General features: G+C 38.1%; 1 protein-coding gene across 1 annotated transcript in view; it reads left to right on the top strand.

Annotated features, from left to right (window-relative positions):
• ALDH1L2 (aldehyde dehydrogenase 1 family member L2) overlaps positions 1-20284 on the top strand; it is a 33631-nt gene that overhangs the window by 8527 nt on the left and 4820 nt on the right. Inside the window, 18 exon segments of the mRNA XM_065740893.1 lie at positions 4424-4565; positions 6730-6964; positions 8593-8758; positions 9385-9486; positions 10233-10322; positions 10840-10974; positions 11321-11446; positions 12395-12486; positions 13247-13394; positions 14088-14207; positions 15411-15538; positions 16524-16674; positions 17388-17458; positions 17560-17665; positions 18003-18090; positions 18834-18927; positions 19164-19260; positions 20052-20150. Of these exon segments, the coding sequence (XP_065596965.1) occupies positions 4424-4565; positions 6730-6964; positions 8593-8758; positions 9385-9486; positions 10233-10322; positions 10840-10974; positions 11321-11446; positions 12395-12486; positions 13247-13394; positions 14088-14207; positions 15411-15538; positions 16524-16674; positions 17388-17458; positions 17560-17665; positions 18003-18090; positions 18834-18927; positions 19164-19260; positions 20052-20150 (2190 nt within the window).

The following is a 20284-nucleotide window of genomic DNA, read 5'->3' on the forward strand; positions in this document are numbered from 1 at the left end:
TCTAAGAGCTCTATGTCTGTCTTGTTTTGGGGGCTCCAGGCCTGGACGCACTACTCCAAATGGGGCCTCTCAAGAAGTCAGTAGAGGGAGACAATCACCTCCCTTTCCCTGCTAGCCATGCCTTTTTTAATGCAGCCCAGAATATAGTTGGCCCTCCAGCTGCAAGTGCACACTGCTGGCTCATGTCCCGCTTCTCAACCACCAGGACCCACAAGTCCTGCTCTCCATGAGTTCTTCCCCCAGTCTATATAAACACCTGGGATTGCCCCAGCCCAAGTGCAGCACCTTGCATTTGGCCTTGTTGAATTTCATTAGGTTCACAGGGGCCCACTTCTCCAGCCTGTCCAAGTCCTCCTGGATGGCTTTCCTTCCCTCCAGTGTATCGACTGCACTGCTCTGCTTGGTATATATACAGTCTTGCTGAGGGTGCACTCAATTCCATCGTTTATGTCTTAGATAAGGATGTTGAAGAGCACCAGTTCCAAGACTGACCCTTGGGGGACACCATTTGTGACCAAACTCCACCTAGACATAGAACCATATATCACAATCCTTTGGCTGTGACCAGCCAACCAGTTCTTAATCCATTGAACTGTCCATCTTTGAAATCCATAACTCTTCCAATATAGAGAGAAGGATGTGGTGAGGGACCACGTCAGGGGATTTGCAAAAGTCCAGGTAGATGATATCCGTTGCCCTTCCCCTGTCCACCGATGCCATCATGTCATAGAAAGCCACCAGATTGGTCAGGCAGGATCTGCCCTTGGTGAAGCCATGCTGGCTGTCTTGGATCACCTTTTCACATTGTATGCACCTGAACACGGTAACCAGGAGGGTCAGCACAGAGATGAGGCTCGCTGGCCTGTAGTTCCCCAGGTCATCCTTTCTCCCTTTCTTAAAAATGGGAGTAATGTTTCCCTTTTTCCAGTCATTGGAGATTTCACCCAACAGCCATGATTTTTCAAATATGATGGAGGGCGGCTCGGCAGCCACATTAGCCATCTCTCTCAGAACCCTGGGATGCGTATCATCTGGCCCCATGGACTTGCATACATTCAGTTTCATAAGGAGGTCTTGGACTTCTTCCACTGTTACTGTAGTACTGATCCCGCACCTCTCACCCACGCCTAAAGATTCAGGGTCCTAGCAGACACGTGGAGCCTGGCTGCGAGTGGAAACTGAGGCAAAGCACTTAGTGAGCACCTCAGCTTTTTACATGTTTGAGGAAGCCAGTTCTCTGATCTCATTTATCAGGTGGCACACTCTCCTTGGTCTGTCTCCTCTTATGTCTATGTACCTGTAGAACCCCTTCTTGTTATTTTCCACATCCATTGCCAAGTTCAGCTCCATCTGTGCCTTCACTTTCCTGATCCTATCTCTACACATGTGGACAACATCCCTGTATTCTTTCCAAGCTGCACAACATTGCTTGCACTTCCTGTACATCTCTCTCTTTTTCCCTCAGTTTAAGCTGCAGATCCTTGCCCAGCCATGCCAGCCACCTGCCTCCTCTGCTCGATTTCTTCTGCTGGGGGATGGAGAGCTCTTGTGCTAAGAGAAGGTTGTCCTTAAAAGCTGCCAGCTCTCTTCTGTTCCTATGCTGTCAAGGAGAGTTTCCCAGGAGATACCATCCAGCAGTTCCTTGACTAGCTGGAATTTTGCTCTCCTGAATTTCAGGGTCCTGACTCTACTTTTTGCCTGGCCTGCATTCCTCCAGATCACAGACTTCACCAGGACATGATCACTACAACACAGGCTGCCTCCAGTCTTAATCTCTGTAATGCTTTCTGCATTGGTGAGCACCAGGTCCAGTAAGGCTTCACCTCGGGTCAGTCCTCTGTGTACCTGGACCAGTAAGTTATCCTTAACAGACTGCAGGAATCTCCTGGATTGTCTGCCACCCTCCGTGCCGCTATGCCAGCAGATATCCAGGTGGTTGAAATCCCCTATCAGGACAAGAGCTTATGAGCACAACAGCCCCACAGTTGAAGCAAGAAGGCCTTGTGAGCATGCTCCCCCTGATCAGGCGGCCTGTAGTAGACCCCAAACACTGGATGTCCTTGACTGATCCCTGATTTTAACCCATGTGCCTGGTCATGGCTGCTACTCAAACACAGCTCTTTGCAGTCTTCACAAGGTGAGACAAGCAAATTGCCACATCTAAGCCAGATATTAATGACAATCACACAATGTACGCATACCATTAATTGGAGAAGTAACTGAAGAATCACTGGTGATAGCTTAATTGCGAGACCCATCCTGCAATTGAATTCGATCTCCAGCTGAGTAACTTTCTGTGCACTTGAGACAGCAGAATTGAACCTTTAAAGGTTTGGGCCAGGCTGATCCTTTTCTGCTATGCTGCTAAGAAATGGAACTTTCTGAGCCCATCTACAGTCCTACCTCCTCAGTCCTTCAGGGACTATGTTCTCTCTTTAGTTCTCACCATTTGTTGACTTAGCTCCACAATAACATGAATTAAGCAAATATAACTTAACATAGTGAGAAGATGTTGATTTATCGCAGCTCATGAGTTGGAACTGGGACTGGTATACAGTTCCATGTAATATGGTAGTCAGACTTCTTCACAGGGAAACATGAAGTAAGAATTAAGTTTAGGAATATGGATTACATGTGGTACATGTAACACTTAGTGAATAAGTGGAAAGAAAGTAGCTCTTAAAGTGATGGTAAATATGTACTGTAAATTTCAAGAAGATAGCCAAGTATCAAAAGAACAGTAGAGTACAGCAGTAAGTACTTCAAAAGTAATTTAGAATGGATGTTGGATAAATCTGTAAAAGCAATTGTATTACACAGCCTCCTGTGATGGCAGAGGACTGGATTTTAACTAAGTAGAGCTCTTCCAGTTTTGTGTTCTTACTGAGAGATGTTAACAGAAGGATGAAAGAAGTAACTCATATCTGGACTATCTTTAGTATTTCTTTGTTGTACTGGTTGGTCTCCCGTTGTAAATTAGCTTAGGGATCAGAGCATTTCCTACCATTCCAGACATGTTCAGTGAGTCAGCACATTTTATCTTTCCCCATATTGCCTGGTATACTTAAGATAATTATACAATTAGGAAAGTCTCATGACTGATTTTGTAAGGCAGCAGTGCTTTTGCTGTAAAAGTAAAAATATCAGTCATAGAGCGTTGGTTATACAATCTACTTGCATCCGCTGTGCCTTGCTTGATAAAAATTGCAAGGTTAACTTGTGTCCTTTGTAATTCAGAAGAGGGACTTGTCTTCACTAATGTAATCAAAATTGTGAATGTATTTTGGGCATTACTACCAGCAGTGCAGCATTGGTTAGGAACACCAGCATCACTTCCCTCACTAAGGATTTCTACCGTCCAGCCATAAAAATCTAATTTTGCAACATCCCAAGTTATGTTCACCTTAGCAATTATTTATTACTACTCCAATTTCAAACATGCTGACTAATGCTGTAATACAGGGAAGTCTGGCTATGCAGCTTCATTCAGATGGAAAATGCTGCCTTTGTACAATTAGTTATTGCCTACTACTTCATATAAAAATGGTATGCATAAAATAACAAGCTCACTTCAATGTTCCTGTCACAGAACCTTCTGTTTTATAATGCCCTTTCTCTGAGGCCATCTGCAGAACTGAAACAGCTTGAAAACAGCAAGATTTATCCATAATATTTCAACTGTGAAATGAATTGCGATGAAATGGACTGTAGTTTTGAATAACTTGTTTTGCAGGATCAGATAGGCAGTCCTGACCATTTAGTATCCAAGTCAATAACCCACTTTGTCAAGGTATCCTCATGTTCCAGCCTTCATGAAAGAGGGAGGAGAGGAAGGAGAAGAACAACGCGTGTCGACATAGAGCACAAATACCAGTGGTTAAATATTCAGACAGTGAGGACACTGCGTATCTAGTGATGTTCCCTTGTAGGAGGATCAAATGAATGATCGCTACCTTTAACTTGGTAGGATTAATGCAGTGTTGAGTTCTCTGTGTATCCACATTTACCACAAATGATATGCCACTACTGAATTATAGGGATTTAGAGGGCACTGAAGTTATGCCAAGATAAAATATTTTATGTAATTGTTTCAAAAATATTGTTTCATCTCATGTTGTATCTTATGGCTAGGAATAAGATAATGGAGCCTGTTATACCTCTTGTAGCAAGCAGTGAGTCTGTCTAATGAAAATTATGGTAAGCCACTATACATCAATGCAGTATCTGATGATACTTTGTGCTCAGCGTGGTCTCTGTGAACTACACCTTGCCTATTGCTTATCTGATTTGCTTTTTCTTCTAATGAAGAGAGATTATTCCACTTTAAATCAAAAATAATGCTGAAAGAGCAAAAGAGAAACATAAGCAGCAGCATAAATACTTTACATCCTATAACATGGTGTGTTTTAATTCTTTTGATCAGGCATACCAGAATAAGCTAAGGCTAGCCCTTATAGGTCAAAGTATTTTTGGACAAGAAGTTTATAACAAGCTGAAGAATGAGGGCCATAAAGTTGTAGGAGTTTTCACAGTGCCTGACAAGAATGGACAAGCTGATCCTTTGGGTAAGTGTACTTAATCTAAATGCTGACATTACAGGCATACAAAACAAATTTGCCTGGCCGTGAGAAGGTGTCTATGGGGGAGTGACTTGCATATATTGTCTTTGGTACATTGGGTTCAGTGCAAGAGCTGTGCTTAAATGAAAACACAAGTCCCAGAACTGGTTTAACCTTGTTAACTAATGAGTATTTAAAAATTGTTTCTACGTATGCAGGACCATATGCTATGGTATTTAAAAAATAAAATAAAATCTGAGTACCTTATTTGAATGTACACCTACAGGTACCATCCTGAAGTAGATAAGTATTTTGATAATAATCAAAATATATAAAAGAAGGTTTGAGGAACAGTTCTATAGTCTTGATTAGATCCTGACTTAACAGGATGTATTAGCTAATAGCTGCTGAGCCTGCACTCAAGCACAAATGTCTGTCACCTGTTCCATGGTCCTGTCTGGGACACTCGAGGCTTGGGGCCAAGACTGTATATCCTTGGCTTTCTGCCCTTTCTGACTAGCTTGTATGCAGCAGTGTACCTGCAGAGCCTATTTCTCTTCCATTTCGACTAAGGAAGGCTCCTTGGAAGGAGTAGAGGAGGCTTTGCTCTTCCTTTTTACATTGCCAAGATTTTGTGAACTTTCTAAGCAGTTGCTGTAGAGGTATTCAAAACTGAACGCATACAGTGAAACATAGCATGGTGAAGAAGATGCTTTGATGTCATTATCTGAATTGTAACTTTCTTTTATTTTTCAGTGCCACAAAAATGGTGAGTTAATAGGATTAACAAGTCCCCAAAAAGAACTTACCTTTATGGATTAAGAGAAATTAAAACTACATTCTGTGAACTGTCTCAAATGTCTCTCCTTTTTTTTTTTCTGTTCGGTCTTGACATGTTTTTTTCCAGAATGAGGGAAGAATCATGCATAGATTTTTTTTTACTTGGGCTGTGGCACTCACAGATGGCTCTCAAGTTTGTTGCATTCTGTAACCTCATTAAAAGAATTTATCATACATTGGAAAAATTATAGGAGATACCTGTTAGTTTAGAAAAAGACAATGTGACCATACAGCTCTAGAAGCATATCATAATAGTTGGTTGCATTATACAAACCTTATGCAGTTATAATAGCAGCAGATTAAACTCAGCAAATCTTCTACTGATTTCCATCATGATTGTGTTAATTGAGCTGCAGAATGTTTGTTGTTTTCCATAAACTTTCTTGTTTTTTACTTTCTGATGACAGCTAAAAACAACTAAAACCAAACAACTAAAGTCACAAGTGAAATTCTCTCATGTTTCTATATCCTCAGTCAGCTGTGATTTTTATTTCTAAAAGCAATTCCAGTGCATGCTAACTTCCAAGGCACTGTATGGAATGATGTTTCCATAAGTATTTATTAACTTAAGCTAATAGGCTAATGATGTTTCAGGTCAAACTCAAAATTCAATTGAAGAAATGAAAAAAGAGGAAGGAAATACAAAAAGTGATTAGAAATAGAATTTAAATTAGGTAAATTTTTTATATTCCCTTTTCTTCCTATTACAGATCCAGCTCAACAGCTGTAGAGTTTGACTTTACTGTCTTCTCTGTGATGGTCTGTTAAGCAGACGTACGGTGGAGTTTATCAAACATCTGAAGGTTCTGTCTGCAATAATGCAGTTGCCTTTTCTAACCCCTGAGCCAAATTCTTGGTGTAGCTGTATCAGTAAACAGAGTATTGAAGAAATGACTGAAGGCTGCTAGCATGTGTAATTATTTGAGGCACATGGCAAATTGCTGCTGACACAAGCACGTATTTGTAATCACATACAAATATGAAATGTAAAATTACGCTCTGCTAAACCAGTTGTGAGCAAGTGTAATGGCCAGATGAGAAATGAAGTGCCATTATTTAATATTCAGTGGCATTCATCATTCTTATTACCCAGGCCATCAGAATGAAATTAAAGTTGAGAATGACACAAGCTATAGGAATGAGAATCAATGACATAATTAATCAAATTTATCCAAGCATAAAGTTTTATTGAAACAGCATATAGAACAGTACAAAGGGCTATCTGTAATGTATTTAATGATCTGTTTCTGTTGTCATACAACAACTCATTTCACTTTGAATTTTTAACACTAAATGTGAATTAAAGAAAAAAATATTTTTTGTCTCTCAGCACTGGCAGCAGAGAAGGACGGCACTCCTGTTTTTAAGTTTCCCAGATGGAGAGCTAAAGGCAAGCCTATCCAGGAAGTAGTTGCAGCTTACAAATCGGTTGGAGCAGAGCTAAATGTCCTTCCATTCTGCACACAGTTCATCCCAATGGATATAATTGACTGCCCAAAACACGGCTCAATTATTTACCATCCATCCATCTTACCACGCCACCGAGGAGCTTCTGCAATCAACTGGTAAGCTTTTGCATGTTGTTCATCAAAACCAAAGGCATGTGCTGTTAGGACGTTGGGCCAGATCCGTTATTCATGTAAACACTGACACAGTTCTCTTGACTTGCAACTGCTATGGAATAGCTTCTCTGAAGCAGCTGAGTATTTGGATCATGAACTGCACTTCATACCAAAGACTCAACATTATTTCCACTGCAAGTGCAGCTGTTATTCTTGAAAGATCAGTGATGTGGTCTGTACATTTGTATATTTTACTCACATAGCTACATCAGCAATGTATAGTTTTCTGTAGGCAGAATAGTACCATTGCAGCTAGCCCCCCTCAAACCGTAGTTGACTGTAACAGCAGGGCTTCATGCATGGTTTGAGATTTCACAGAAGGGAAAGAAAGAGGTGGAAGAATGAAAATGTTATTATGATAGAACTAAACTGCAGTTTATGACCACAGTGGACTCAGATGTATGCCAAAAGAATTGTCTTTATCATAATGCTTAAATTAAAAAAAGGAATTGTTTAAATGTAAAATAAAAATAATTAAAAAAAGCAAAAACCAAAGAGAATCTTGCAGGCATCATGATGATTATCTAAAGATTCAGTACTGTAAATTCAAAGCAAAAGCATATTTTGGTTTTTGAATAATGGCCCACAATGGAAAATAATGTTAAGCTGAATTACTTGAAAAGAGTACTTGAACAGAGAGCAAAGGAGACCATTAGAGATGCAAGGAAATCCTTCAGACAGTCCAAATAAGTAAAATTAGAAAGAGCACAAAATCTGGCAAAGTAGATGTAAAAGGTACAAAGGAGCAGCTTTTAAGGCACAAAGTTGAATAACAACCATTTTCTCAAATGTGATAAAGGTGGGAGGTATGTAGAGTGATATAGGTGTTTGATATAAAAAGGTGCCAAACAAAAAGAATGCTGTAGCAGGAAACTTATACTGGTATTCCCGGTGAAGGAGCTTAAGGTGTTACTACAAAAAATTGAGATTCAGAAGACAGGAGGTAAAATTCAAAATTAAAAACATAAGGTAATGATACATAAAGGGAAAAAAGCTGACTATATGTAAGCAGTAAAATCTTAGTTGTTATTCAGAAAATAGTCCATGGGGAAGATCCTAGAACATGAAGGAAGTAGAAATGCCTCAGAAAAATCTTTTTTTTTTTTTTTTTGTATTCTGTTAATTGTACATTATTTTCCACGGTTGGTTTAGCTCTTCTTCAGCTGTGTGACAACTGTGCTTCCCTTGCTGACCTACAGATAAGCTGTGAAGCTTGGTTAATTACAATAAAAAGGAATTATTTAGGCTGTCTAGATTCTTCCATCTTTCAAACATGCACAGCTATTGCACACTTTTTGCTCTATACATGTAAGCCACTGATGATACATTTTAAAATAAATAGCACAATGACTGTGATGGGCCCTCTGGGTTCAGCTGCAGCCTTTCTCATGTCACTTTATGAAAATACATATACAATATCAAAGCTCTGGGTACTTGACTATGAAACTGGTGATAAAAACAGTTGGGATCTTCTTTTCTATCTACATAAAGTGAATGTGTAACATGTGGATGGATAGCCCTGACTGCTTTTACGTTTTCTCTATTTACTGTACGGCATCTTTTACCTCCAGGACTTTAATTCATGGAGATAAGAAAGCAGGACTTACAGTTTTTTGGGCTGATGATGGTTTGGACACTGGACCAATACTTCTGCAGCGAGAATGTGATGTTGGCCAAAATGATACTGTGGATGATCTGTATAACCGGTTTCTCTTCCCAGAAGGAGTAAAGGCTATGGTATGTTTACCTGTACTAAATAGCAACATTTTAAAAGAAAAAGAATATCATCTGCTAGAGTTTGAAAAGGAAAAAAAAGGAATTGTAGAGAAGATTTATACATTGGGAAGAGATATTGTGGTGTTCAGATGAATTTTAAACTTCAGAGGAGCTCTGTTGCTTCACGACAGCTGAGGAGGTGGCCTTAGAATATTTGCTGCTGACAGTGGGCAGAGCATATCCTGTTTCTGCAGAAGGCAAGAGGTCAGATTTGTCTTGAGTGTCTTCAAGAGAGAAATAACTTCTTTTGCAGAAAGAAAAAGGAAAAAGGTGAATGCAAACATGTGGTCCACATTCTGTCCTTAGTTAAACTTCGGTTCTGCTTAATTTAAATTTAAAAAAGCTGCTGTGTGTGTGGTGACTAGGTGCACCCATCATATTCTGAGGCTATTTCTTTTGTCAAATAATTTTATTTAAAGAAGATATATACATTAACCAGTGCCACTTTGGTTCCCTAGTCTTTGGAAAATCTGGGTTTTAGAAATAAACCGTTTCCCTTTTGGAAGAATTTTCATCTGTCAGCCACAGGCATGACTGAAGGCAAAAGGAGAGCCAAGCTAATGTTAAATCTGTTCCTTTTTACTCAGGTGGAAGCTGTACAGCTAATTGCTGATGGTAAGGCACCTCGTATACCTCAGACAGAAGAAGGGGCAACATACGAAGGGATCCAGAAAAAGGAAAATGCAGAGGTAGTGTTGAATAACAGTGTGATATGTGCCTATCCCTAGAAAAAGTGTTGCTAATTCAGATTGCAATAGCAGTGACATGAAATGAAGATAGGCTTTAACTCAGTTGTTTCCTCACCTCATATTTCTGGGATAACTCCTTGAAGACCCAGGTTAAGTTTAGACTGCCAGCCAGCAGTTACATACATTTGGAAACTTGATGATCTACTTGGGATCATCTGCACATAGTTAGATGGCAGCCATGCCTTCCGTGGGTTCTTATCTTACCATACTTTCAAAGACAGCACTGAATGGAGATAACTGTCCTAATTTGTTTACCAAGAGTCTATGCTGTATTCTTTGCCAGAAACGGGTTGGATGTTAGGAAAAGCAAACAGACACTATTTACATTTACACTGTGCTTATTATATTTGTTAATCATAATATTATTTATGAATGAATAAATACCTACTAATAATAGTTATATTTTCAATGTATCAGTATGAGAAGGAGAATCTGTGGACAGATTAAGGCTGCACAGAGCAGAGAAGTTTTAAGATCATCCCACACAATAGGAAGAACATCCCATTTGATTGGTCTTTGATAATTAGCCACATAGAGATCACTGATCTTCCTATATTAAATCAGATCCTTTCTTTGTACTTAGCAGCTAAAAGAAAGTGAGGGAAAAATTTGTAAAGTGGTAAGCATTAGTAATTTGATTTGTAACTAAAGAGAGAAGAATTAGCTGGTATGTCTTGATTTCCTAGATCTCCTGGGATCAACCTGCAGCAGCTTTACACAACTGGATCCGGGGGCATGATAAAGTACCTGGAGCATGGACAACAATAGATGACCAGGTATGCTCTGTAAATTCCACACCCCATTTGTGGCTGTTTTCTCTTAGGAAAGCTAAAAATTAGCCAGATGTGTGTAAGTTGCTCCAAAAGCCTGGTTCTGCTCTGGTGTCTAGGGACTGGTGATGCTTTGAAAGACCAGAAAGAATGGAAGAGACCAAATGAGAGGCACTCACTGTTCAGCAGTGCCAGCCTGGAGGCAGATCAGGACTCAAAAGCACATACAGTCAGGCTTCTGCTGTTCTCTCGCTTTGTACACATACTGACAAAAGTTGCTTCCCTTTTTGCTCTGGTTTAGTCATGCATAATGTTAAATCTAAGCAGCTTTGCAGGTTTAGGCAGCTTGCAAAGTTTTACATGTCCTGGGTTGTAAAGACACAGAAATTACATTGTAACTGGGCTTCCATGTGTAGTTACTTACATTTTATTGCTTCATATTGTATTAAAGTTTCCAAACAAGGTCACTTAATTATTAGGTTTTTAAGTGTGTTTACGTACTTTTAATTTCATTTACTTTTAGATGGTTACTTTTTATGGCTCATCGTTACTTGAGGCTTCAGTGCCTGCTGGACAAGAGCTGTCATTAAAAGGTGCTTCAAGACCTGGACTTGTAACCAAGAATGGTCTAGTCATTTTTGGTAATGATGGAAAGATGGTAAGTGCTCAGTCTGACAAACATGAGCATGGGTGGGGTAAACTAGCAAGAAGTGCAGGTAGTGTGGAATTCTCAGGCTGTACAAATCCAGCTACAAATGGTAGCTGACTTGTTCAGTATTTACCAATCCACTGCCATCTTATAGGGAAGATATCCATGTTTTGCTTCACATTCAATACATTCATTTTCAATATGGATTAAAATGTATTAGTATAGAGGATAATCTGAATGACAAGTAACAGCCTGTTTTATATTATATATACCATACCGACTTTCCTACGAGCCACGCATTTTGCTTTTTGCCATCATATTGGTGCATAAAAAATCATATCCCCTCAATTTTCAGGTATTAGTGAGAAATCTGCAGTTTGAGGATGGAAAAATGATCCCTGCTTCTAAGTACTTCTCTGCTGATGAAACAACTACCCTGGAACTTACAGAAGAGGAGAAAAAGATGGCAGAAGATATTAAGGTAATTCAATAAACTGCTTTGGTTGGATATTGGGGAGCTAGCTGGTAGAGGGTTGCACAGATAGGGCAGCTGGAGCAAAAGTTGCCATGGCCAGAGAGGCACCTTGCTGCTCTCTTTTGTAATCTGCCCCTTGGTAATGAATGTCATATGCTTAACTGCGAACCATATCAGTCATTTATTTAGGTTTTCTGCCAGAGCAATTGAATCATAGGTGTCTTCCCTTCTGCTGACTCTGCTACAGTCGATAACTTCTGGCACAAGCCAGGCAGCTTGATGTACTAATGTTTTAAGCTGCTGCTCCAAGATTACCTTCAACCTTCTTGCCAGGAACTGTAATGCTGCCTGGAGCTATTGACTGACTGAGGCAATAGCTAAAAAAAATATAAACTCTTTAGTTCAAGGCATGAACTGCTAACTCTGAGACCTAATTATACTTGATCGATGTATCATTCTGCCAGTTATTTCAGCTTGTATGTTAGCAAGGACGTCCTTTGAAAGCATACAGGTTATACCACTACTCAGCTTTGCCAGAAATTCCATACATCCAGTCACTAAGTTCTCCAGGCTACTCCTACCTTTGCTGACAGCATATTCCATAATTCATTGAGAAGTTATTGTTAATAGTGTTAATATTGCTAGTAAAAACCTTAAAAGTGGGCCTGTAAATTTTTAACATTGTTCCATTTAGGTTCCTTGCCTGATGAAGTGAAATTATCATGGGTAAAATAATCTTTTTTGATATAGTTATGCTGATGATGTTATTGGCTAATGTGGGGCCTACATTTCCAGATCCTCTTAAGATAGTTTTCTGTTTTAGGATCCTCTGAAATAATACATTTGTAGGCATGGATATCTTAAAAAATACAGATAAATGCTAAAATTTGATAAATGCTTCTGGCAATTAAAGGATTGTTCATTATTGCTTCCATAATTTTTATATATTATTAGGCTATCTGGAAAGGAATTTTGAGCAGTGTTGCTGTAATTGAAGATACCACAGACTTCTTCAAATCTGGAGCATCCTCTATGCACGTTGTTAGGTAAACAACTACTCAAAACAAGGACATTTCGAAGCAAAAGTTAATGAGAACAGTGTTGTCATGGTGCTTTTAAGTCAGGGTGGATAGCATTTAGAAAGAAAAAATTTCCAGCATTTTCCAGTACTCTTTAACGGTTGATTTTTCTACCTTTGAAAATGTAATGGGGTTCTGTTCCCAAAATTCGGAGTTACTGATCTTTCTATTCAAGTGAAGTTCTCAGCAGCCTTGTGGGGAAGCATGGTGGTGCCCAAACCTGTCTGCATGCAGTGATAGGTATCTCAAGGAGGCTGATTCAGAAACTGAGCAAAGGACTCCCATAGGGAAAGAGGAGCCCTTCACATAAATAGTTCAACCCATGCATACAACTGCGCAGAGTGCAGAGTCACCTCAATTAATGTATTTTTCCAAGTTAGATATCCCGAGCCATAATCTAAGTTTAGCATTTCATTTTTTTTAGTATATATTTTATTTTGATTAATGGATTATTCTCCTTATTGAATACCAGTCTCATAGAGGTCTGAACTGCTTCCGTGTATGGGCTGGGGTCATCTCATATGCAGTTTTGTCAATCAATATATGCTATTAATCATTTATTGACAGAAGTTTATCAGAAAGTATTCTCAGAGAAGCAGACACGTGTGTATTTGAATGCATAGAAAAATGGTGCCCAGTTTCGACCTCTTTCCACCTTCTCCTATTTTGCTTATCTGAATAATACTTCTGTTTGTAATTTAACTTATTCTTTCTTTAAAATCCTCAGAATGCTAGAAGAGATCAAACAGAAATACAGCGAGATTCAGCTTCGGAATGAAGATGTGTATATGGCCACTAAGTTTGCAGACTTTATTCAAATGGCTGTCAGAAAACTCAGAGGAGAGAACGAAGAGGAAGGGTTGGTCATTGATTACGTAAGACCTTTTATTTTCCCTTCTTTAGTTATTCTTTATTTATTATTTTGGGGATGGTGGTGTGGAAATAGACACTGCATTTTCCTAGATTGCTTGATGCAATGGGAGAGTCAAGTATTTGACTATGCAAACTTTTCTTCGTAATTTTTTTTCAAGTTCCATATATTGGCATTTTGGAGTGGAAATATATATATATAAATGTCTTCTACAGTGTTCTAGAAACTGCAAGATCAAGAATAGAGTAGCTTGTACATGGGTAAATATTCCTACCTCCCCTGCACTATCCTACCAGAGTTCCTCAATCGAAGTGGTTCCAGACCTTCTGTCCTGAGGCAAAATGTGCCACATTTGCTCCTAAGAAAAGGGAAGACTGTGTGTTCTGTGAAGTGATTAAGCAAGTCAGAATTTCTTGACTTTGGAAGTTACACATTTGTTTGAATTCCACTGGGACCAGCCTTAACCAGGGTTTAGTATTTGTTTAACTATAGAGATTTGATGAGAAAAAATACAGAAATCAGCTTAACTATCTCAGAGTGTGGGTAGTGCTGTTAATGGAGAATGTTATACATCCTAAAATTCAACTGAATGTTGACTATACGTATCTATATATGTATACGTATGTAACCCTGTTAAGCTACATTAAAACCTTAATTGTTAAAAAGGTAAATTAACTTCTTATTTATTTGCTCTTAGATTTCAAAACATGTGAACAACATGACTGTGAATATGCCACACCAGTGTTTCATTAATGGTCAGTTTATCTCTGCTGATGATGGAAAAACATTCGAAACCATAAACCCAGCGGATGGATCAGTAAGTAATTTTTAAATACAATCACAGAGTCACAGAATTGTAAGGGTTGGAAGGGACTTCTGGATCATTTAGTCCAACCCTCAATTTCAGTTTATTTCAATTCCTTTGCCTACAAAAAAATCTAAAGCACCACATACCACCAAGTTCAAAACCATACATTAAACAACCTCTCAAAATGATTTTAAACTTAATTCTCACTGTATATATTGTACATTTTTTGTATTTCAGTCAAGTTGCACGTTAAAAATAGTGCAATTCAACTTCAGCTAGTATGTTAATCTCCATACAGCTGTATGATTTATTCTGTTCTCATTCCTGTTTAGCTTTGCAAACAAAAATTGCTAATTTTTAGTTGCTAAAGAGATATTTCTTTGACAATATTGTATGTTTCCTGTTAGTCATAAACTTCAGCTTTTACTTCATTACATATCTGTCTTAGGGTGAATGTGACTTTAAAATATCCTATTAAATTCACAGTTAGAAAAATGACTTTTGAACAGGAAAATTCCACTTTTTTCTCTCAAAAGCACTAAATCTTGGTTGAACAACTCAGAATTATTAATAGAACTCATTCTGATGCCCATATATGCCTTTTATTTCTGGAGTAACTGATTTTGCTAGAATCACTAGCACAAATTTCACTGTCATCAGAAGCCAGAATCTGACACTTGTCTGTACCTCATTATGGAATGGAATAAAAATCATAGCAATTTTGTGTTAGTATTTACAGTGTATATTTGTATAGATTACAGTCATCATAAAATACTGTGTATATGCCATGGTAACAGAAACTCAGCTTCTAAGAAATGAAACATTCAAGACTCGTTTTACCAGGTTTGAATATTAGATCATAATATCACATATAAAGACCTTCAGCGTTTGTAATACCATGTTGATCATACATAGAGAAAGAAAAGGTGACTTCCAGTGGGGTGATGTGCCTTGCTGTGAAGAAGGATGTAGGAGTCAAGAGTCCCTACATTGTCTTCCAAATTCTGCCACCATCAGCTGTCTCAGCTTCTTGCATATCTCTCACTCATGACAGCTGACTAGCTAAATGATATGATTTATTATATTATTATATTAATCTCTATGTGATTAGATTAGTTACTATTACATTAATTATTTGCTTATACCTAGTTAAGAGTAACACTCTGCATCTAGCCTTTCTATGTGAGCTAATGCATTGCTACCTGGTGACAGGTAATTGCCAGTGTATCTTCTGCTTCCTTGGCTGACGTTGACAAAGCAGTGGCAGCAGCAAAAGAGGCATTTGAAAATGGTGAATGGGGAAGAATGAATGCAAGGGAAAGAGGGCGTCTCTTGTACAAGTATGTAAAGGGTGGCTTGCATGCTCTATTTTTTTTTAAATCATATTGTTTTATTCCTCTGAAGAATTGTTGCATATTTTCTCAAGAAGATGGATATTCATACTCCCTCTGTCAGAGTCCACCTTAAATCAAACAAGAGCCCTTTTCCCACTGGCCTGTGTTCAAACTAGACTTTTTGAGTGCCAGCTGGAGAGATCTGTAGTCTGAAACCCTTAGCTCTGCAACTTTGTCTTAAGGAGTCATTTATAGAAGATATTAGGCATGCACTAAGTGAAACTTTCTCCTCTGTGCTTGACATGTCGTATTTATCCTTTTGCACACTGATGCTGATGCCCTGGCCATTAACTTCTTGATGCAGTTAAAACAGGTATTAAAGAGCATTTTCCCACATCTGTGCAAATGTTTTAAATGAGCAGAACAGATGTAGTGGAAAAAATAGTTTCCAAACCCAGTTTTAAATAAGTTTTATGGGATCTAAAATGCACCTAATTAACCTCTTAAAATCGCTTGAGATTAGACATTTGAGTAACAAAACACAGAAGCTTAAGGAAAACCTTGATACGTGTTTCATTTCTATCTAAGAGACTTAGGACCTGGTTGTAAAAATCCATTCATGCAAACATTACCTTTCTGCCAAGCAGGGGATGGTGAAAAGACACTCCTGTAGCTACTCTTAACAATTTTTATCACAAACACTTTGACAGACACCTCACTGACGTGCTTCACAAAGCGTAACGGACGGAGAACTTGACTCCTAAAAAGAGACTTGCCCAGATTTTTAAATGTGGTAAGGCATATAAAATTCAATTTGCATTGCATTAGGATCTGTATCTTTGGACATCAGTGTTCCTTTGAATCATCTAGCTCTATGTCAGTTGTCCATGCTATTTTAATTATAGGTTTTTGCCATGCAAAATACGGTTATACACTCTCAGTGGTTAGAGGTCCTTCTCTCTGATGTGCATTTGTAATGGTTTGATTACAGGCTTGCAGACCTAATGGAAGAACATCAAGAAGAGTTAGCAACTATAGAGTCTATCGATTCAGGAGCTGTCTACACTTTAGCTTTGAAGACCCACATTGGAATGTCTGTACAAACATTCAGATACTTTGCTGGATGGTGTGACAAAATTCAGGCAAGTGAATGTACAGAGGAAATGATTGATAGTAGTGCTTCTCTACACATATTTTTTTCTTTTTGCTGACACAGTGTCAAAAAGCACTGTTAGAAAGAACAATCAAGAAATCAAAAAATAAAGTAAAAGTAGAATTTTACCTAAAGTGGGTCTTCCAGACAATACAGAAAGTACATTCTACTTCCAATTTGAGAATATGGATCTGACTCCAAATATCTAAGAAATTAGTTGAGATGTATTCTTTGTCAGTTCTTGATTATTCATGGAGCAGAATCGCTGTGTTACAGTCATGCTGCTATGTGCAAACATTCATGCTATGTATTATGTCCTGATCAAGGCAGGTGTGCTTGTTTGGTACCACAGCAAGTGGCACAAGTTCAGCAACACTTTCTGAAGTTCCTTTAAGATGCACAACCAAGAATATCAGTCAGCTTCCTTTCCTCCATTTGTTCCTCACTTTATGTTCTTTCATAGTTTTGTTATCCATACTTTCATGTTACCCAATTGAAAACTGGGAGTTGGTTACTGTACTCTTAGCAGGAAATTGTACAGTAGAAACATCTTCCTCTTTACATGATAATATAAATTGCACAAATGCTTCTGGTTTAGAAGACTGCTGTGTGGCTTTTCAAAACATACTAAAATGGCAATTGTATTTTTTATAAATAAGTGGTTAAATGGTAGCAGTATTAATCTGTCTTATTCTTTTCCAGGGTGCTACAATTCCAATTAACCATGCCCGGCCAAACCATAATCTAACATTCACCAAGAAAGAGCCAGTAGGGTAATTATCATTTTTTTCTTACTGACAGCCTGGGCATATGAAAAGTCATTCAAAGGCTGCATTCAAAAATCTAATTTCTCCCTGTTTTTCCCTATCCTAAGTGTCTGTGCAATCATTATCCCTTGGAATTACCCACTGATGATGCTTGCATGGAAGAGTGCAGCATGCTTGGCTGCAGGCAACACACTGGTTCTTAAGCCAGCTCAGGTAAAAGCGAAAAGGAACGTTCAAAGGGCTCAGGCACTTGGTTCAGACAGAATAGCTGAGACACCTAGCAGATTTCATCCATAGCTTGATCTGTCCTGTATTTAAAGTGGAGGTATAACAATATAAATTGCTGTGATCATACCAGGTATGGATTATCTTAAATTCTGCTCTAATGGTATTCTTACAATTCTTTTCTGCAAGAAATGCCATTTTTAATTTGTCAGTACTGTGAGGAAGAAGATGGATATTGTATCAAAGTTAAGAAGTACTGAGGTATAAGAGTTATCACCATGGATTTAACTATAATGGGAGACTTAACCTAAGTGTTTCTACTTAGGTCACACCTCTGACTGCCTTGAAGTTTGCAGAACTATCAGCTAAAGCTGGATTTCCTAAGGGTGTTATAAATATACTGCCTGGTTCAGGTAAAACTTCAACAAATCATTTTTCTAGGAAGAGTAGGTCGTATTAAAGCTGGTGTACTAGTGTTGTACCTTTGAAGACCTGTTACATAAGTTCATTTATCTTCATAGGTAGTAGGCTTGCATCTATGTCATACAGCAATTTCATGTGTTTCCTGAACAGAACTGGAAATTTCTGTGTCACCTGGCTCTAGCTAGTGGTATGAGCTGTCAGCCTACACCTTTTCCAAGCTCACACAAATAACATGAAAACTCTGAAAAAAAGAACGTATTACAGACAAAAAAATTGCACTTGCATATAAGTCTTTTTTTTCTCCTAATCTTATAATCACTTGGAAGTATTTAAACGTGACTGAGACCTAGAGCAGGCTTGTAAGATGCTTCTTGATCACTATAAATTAGCTGTGGTTCAGACCACATTAACTAATGTCATCATTTTCATCTTTCCCCTGAAAAAGTAGAATTACAAAGTAACTGTATGGAGCAGGTACCATTTATGATTCCACCTGCAGTGGAATGTTAGGAAAGAAATTCTTCAGAAGAGAGAGATGGGAGAATTTGGATTCATTGATGTGGTTTAAGTTAACTAACATAAGATCTTAATAATCCTACGAATAAAGCTGTAAATATCAACAAGAATATAATGTTTTACTTGATTGACATAGCTTTTTCTGTGTACAGTGCTGTTGCTGGAGTAGTAAAAATTGCACATGTACTGTCCAGTTAAGCTGTTTTCCTCATCCCAGGTGGCTTAGTGGGACAGCACTTATCTAAACATCCAGATGTTCGCAAAGTTGGCTTCACTGGTTCTACACCAACTGGTAAAGAGATCATAAAGAGGTACTCTTAGCATAAGATTCATTAATAAATGCTGCTTAATCCAGTTCTTAAGTATCTTATTAGCAATATCTTTCATGCAGCCATAATAGAAAAGCATACCTACATATTCTTGTTTACATTTATCTGTCACTGTTGGAAACTAGATGTTTATACTGCACATTTTCACTAGATATGATTGAAAGGAAAAAGGTGAAATAAGCTGTTTAAAAGGTCTTTTTTTGTACTTTGTTTTCCAGTGCAGCCAATAATCTGAAGAAAGTTTCTCTTGAACTTGGTGGTAAATCACCTCTGATCATATTCAATGACTGCGAACTTGACAAAGCTGTGAAAATGGTAACTAGTTTGAAGTAAAATATATTCAAAGTCTTGGTGATACCTGCTCACAGTATTGCAGTACTCCTCTTGACTTATCAAAAACTGCAGCAGGAAGACCTTGCATGAAGATTCATGAGATCTGTTACTCATTTTCCACAGGATGTTTCTTTGTGTCAGCATAATTGAATTGTTTGTGCAGCACCAAAAAGATAGGGGTTTGTACTCCAAGGATACATTAGAAAATGCAATGAAGAAGAATTTTTATCAGCCAGGTTAACATATTAAAAGTGATTTCTGTCGAAATCTATTAGCCAAGAAAAATAAAAAACACTTTAAAAAGAAAAGCCTGAAAATGAGATAAAATTCCCTATTGCCACACAATGCTTATTAATTCACCATCAATCACATGGACCATCATCCCAATGAGTCATAACATGTTTAAAGTACATGAGTAAAATGTGCAAATGAGAAATTTTGTAGATCTAAGCTTATTTCTTGCTCAGGTGATCCAATTGATAAAAATGACAGCAGATACAGTTTGCACACTAAGAGGCAAACAAAGGTCTCCCACACTATGCTTACAAGAAGTGCTAATTCCATTAATTCTCTTAGACAGCAAAAGCAAGAAGAAATTATTATAAGTTTTCCACATTTTTTTGAGCTTTTGCTTGCAGGACAGTAGTCTGAGTGACTGCACTCACATATGGAAATTGAAAACTGAATCTTGGCAGTCAGCAAATGAATCAGAGAATGAACAAAAGGATACCTATAAAAATATAAATACAGATGTTTTTTATTTCCTTGGTTAGGGTATGGGAGCAGTATATTTCAACAAAGGAGAAAACTGCATTGCTGCCGGCAGGCTGTTTGTGGAAGAGTCAATCCATGACGAATTTGTTAGGAAAGTGGTAAGATAGATAATTAGAAATTAAAGTTCAAGCAGATGTATTACTATGGCACAACGCTGTAGATGTGCATTTCTTGTTATTTTTGTTATTGCTTACCATAGGCTATGCTACTTCTTGTGAATGTGTTGCAGTGT

Source organism: Cyrtonyx montezumae, unplaced genomic scaffold, assembly GCF_038088225.1.
Source record: "Cyrtonyx montezumae isolate F1298 unplaced genomic scaffold, pur_monq_1.0 scaffold_3, whole genome shotgun sequence".
NCBI classification, from domain to species: Eukaryota; Metazoa; Chordata; class Aves; order Galliformes; family Odontophoridae; genus Cyrtonyx; species Cyrtonyx montezumae.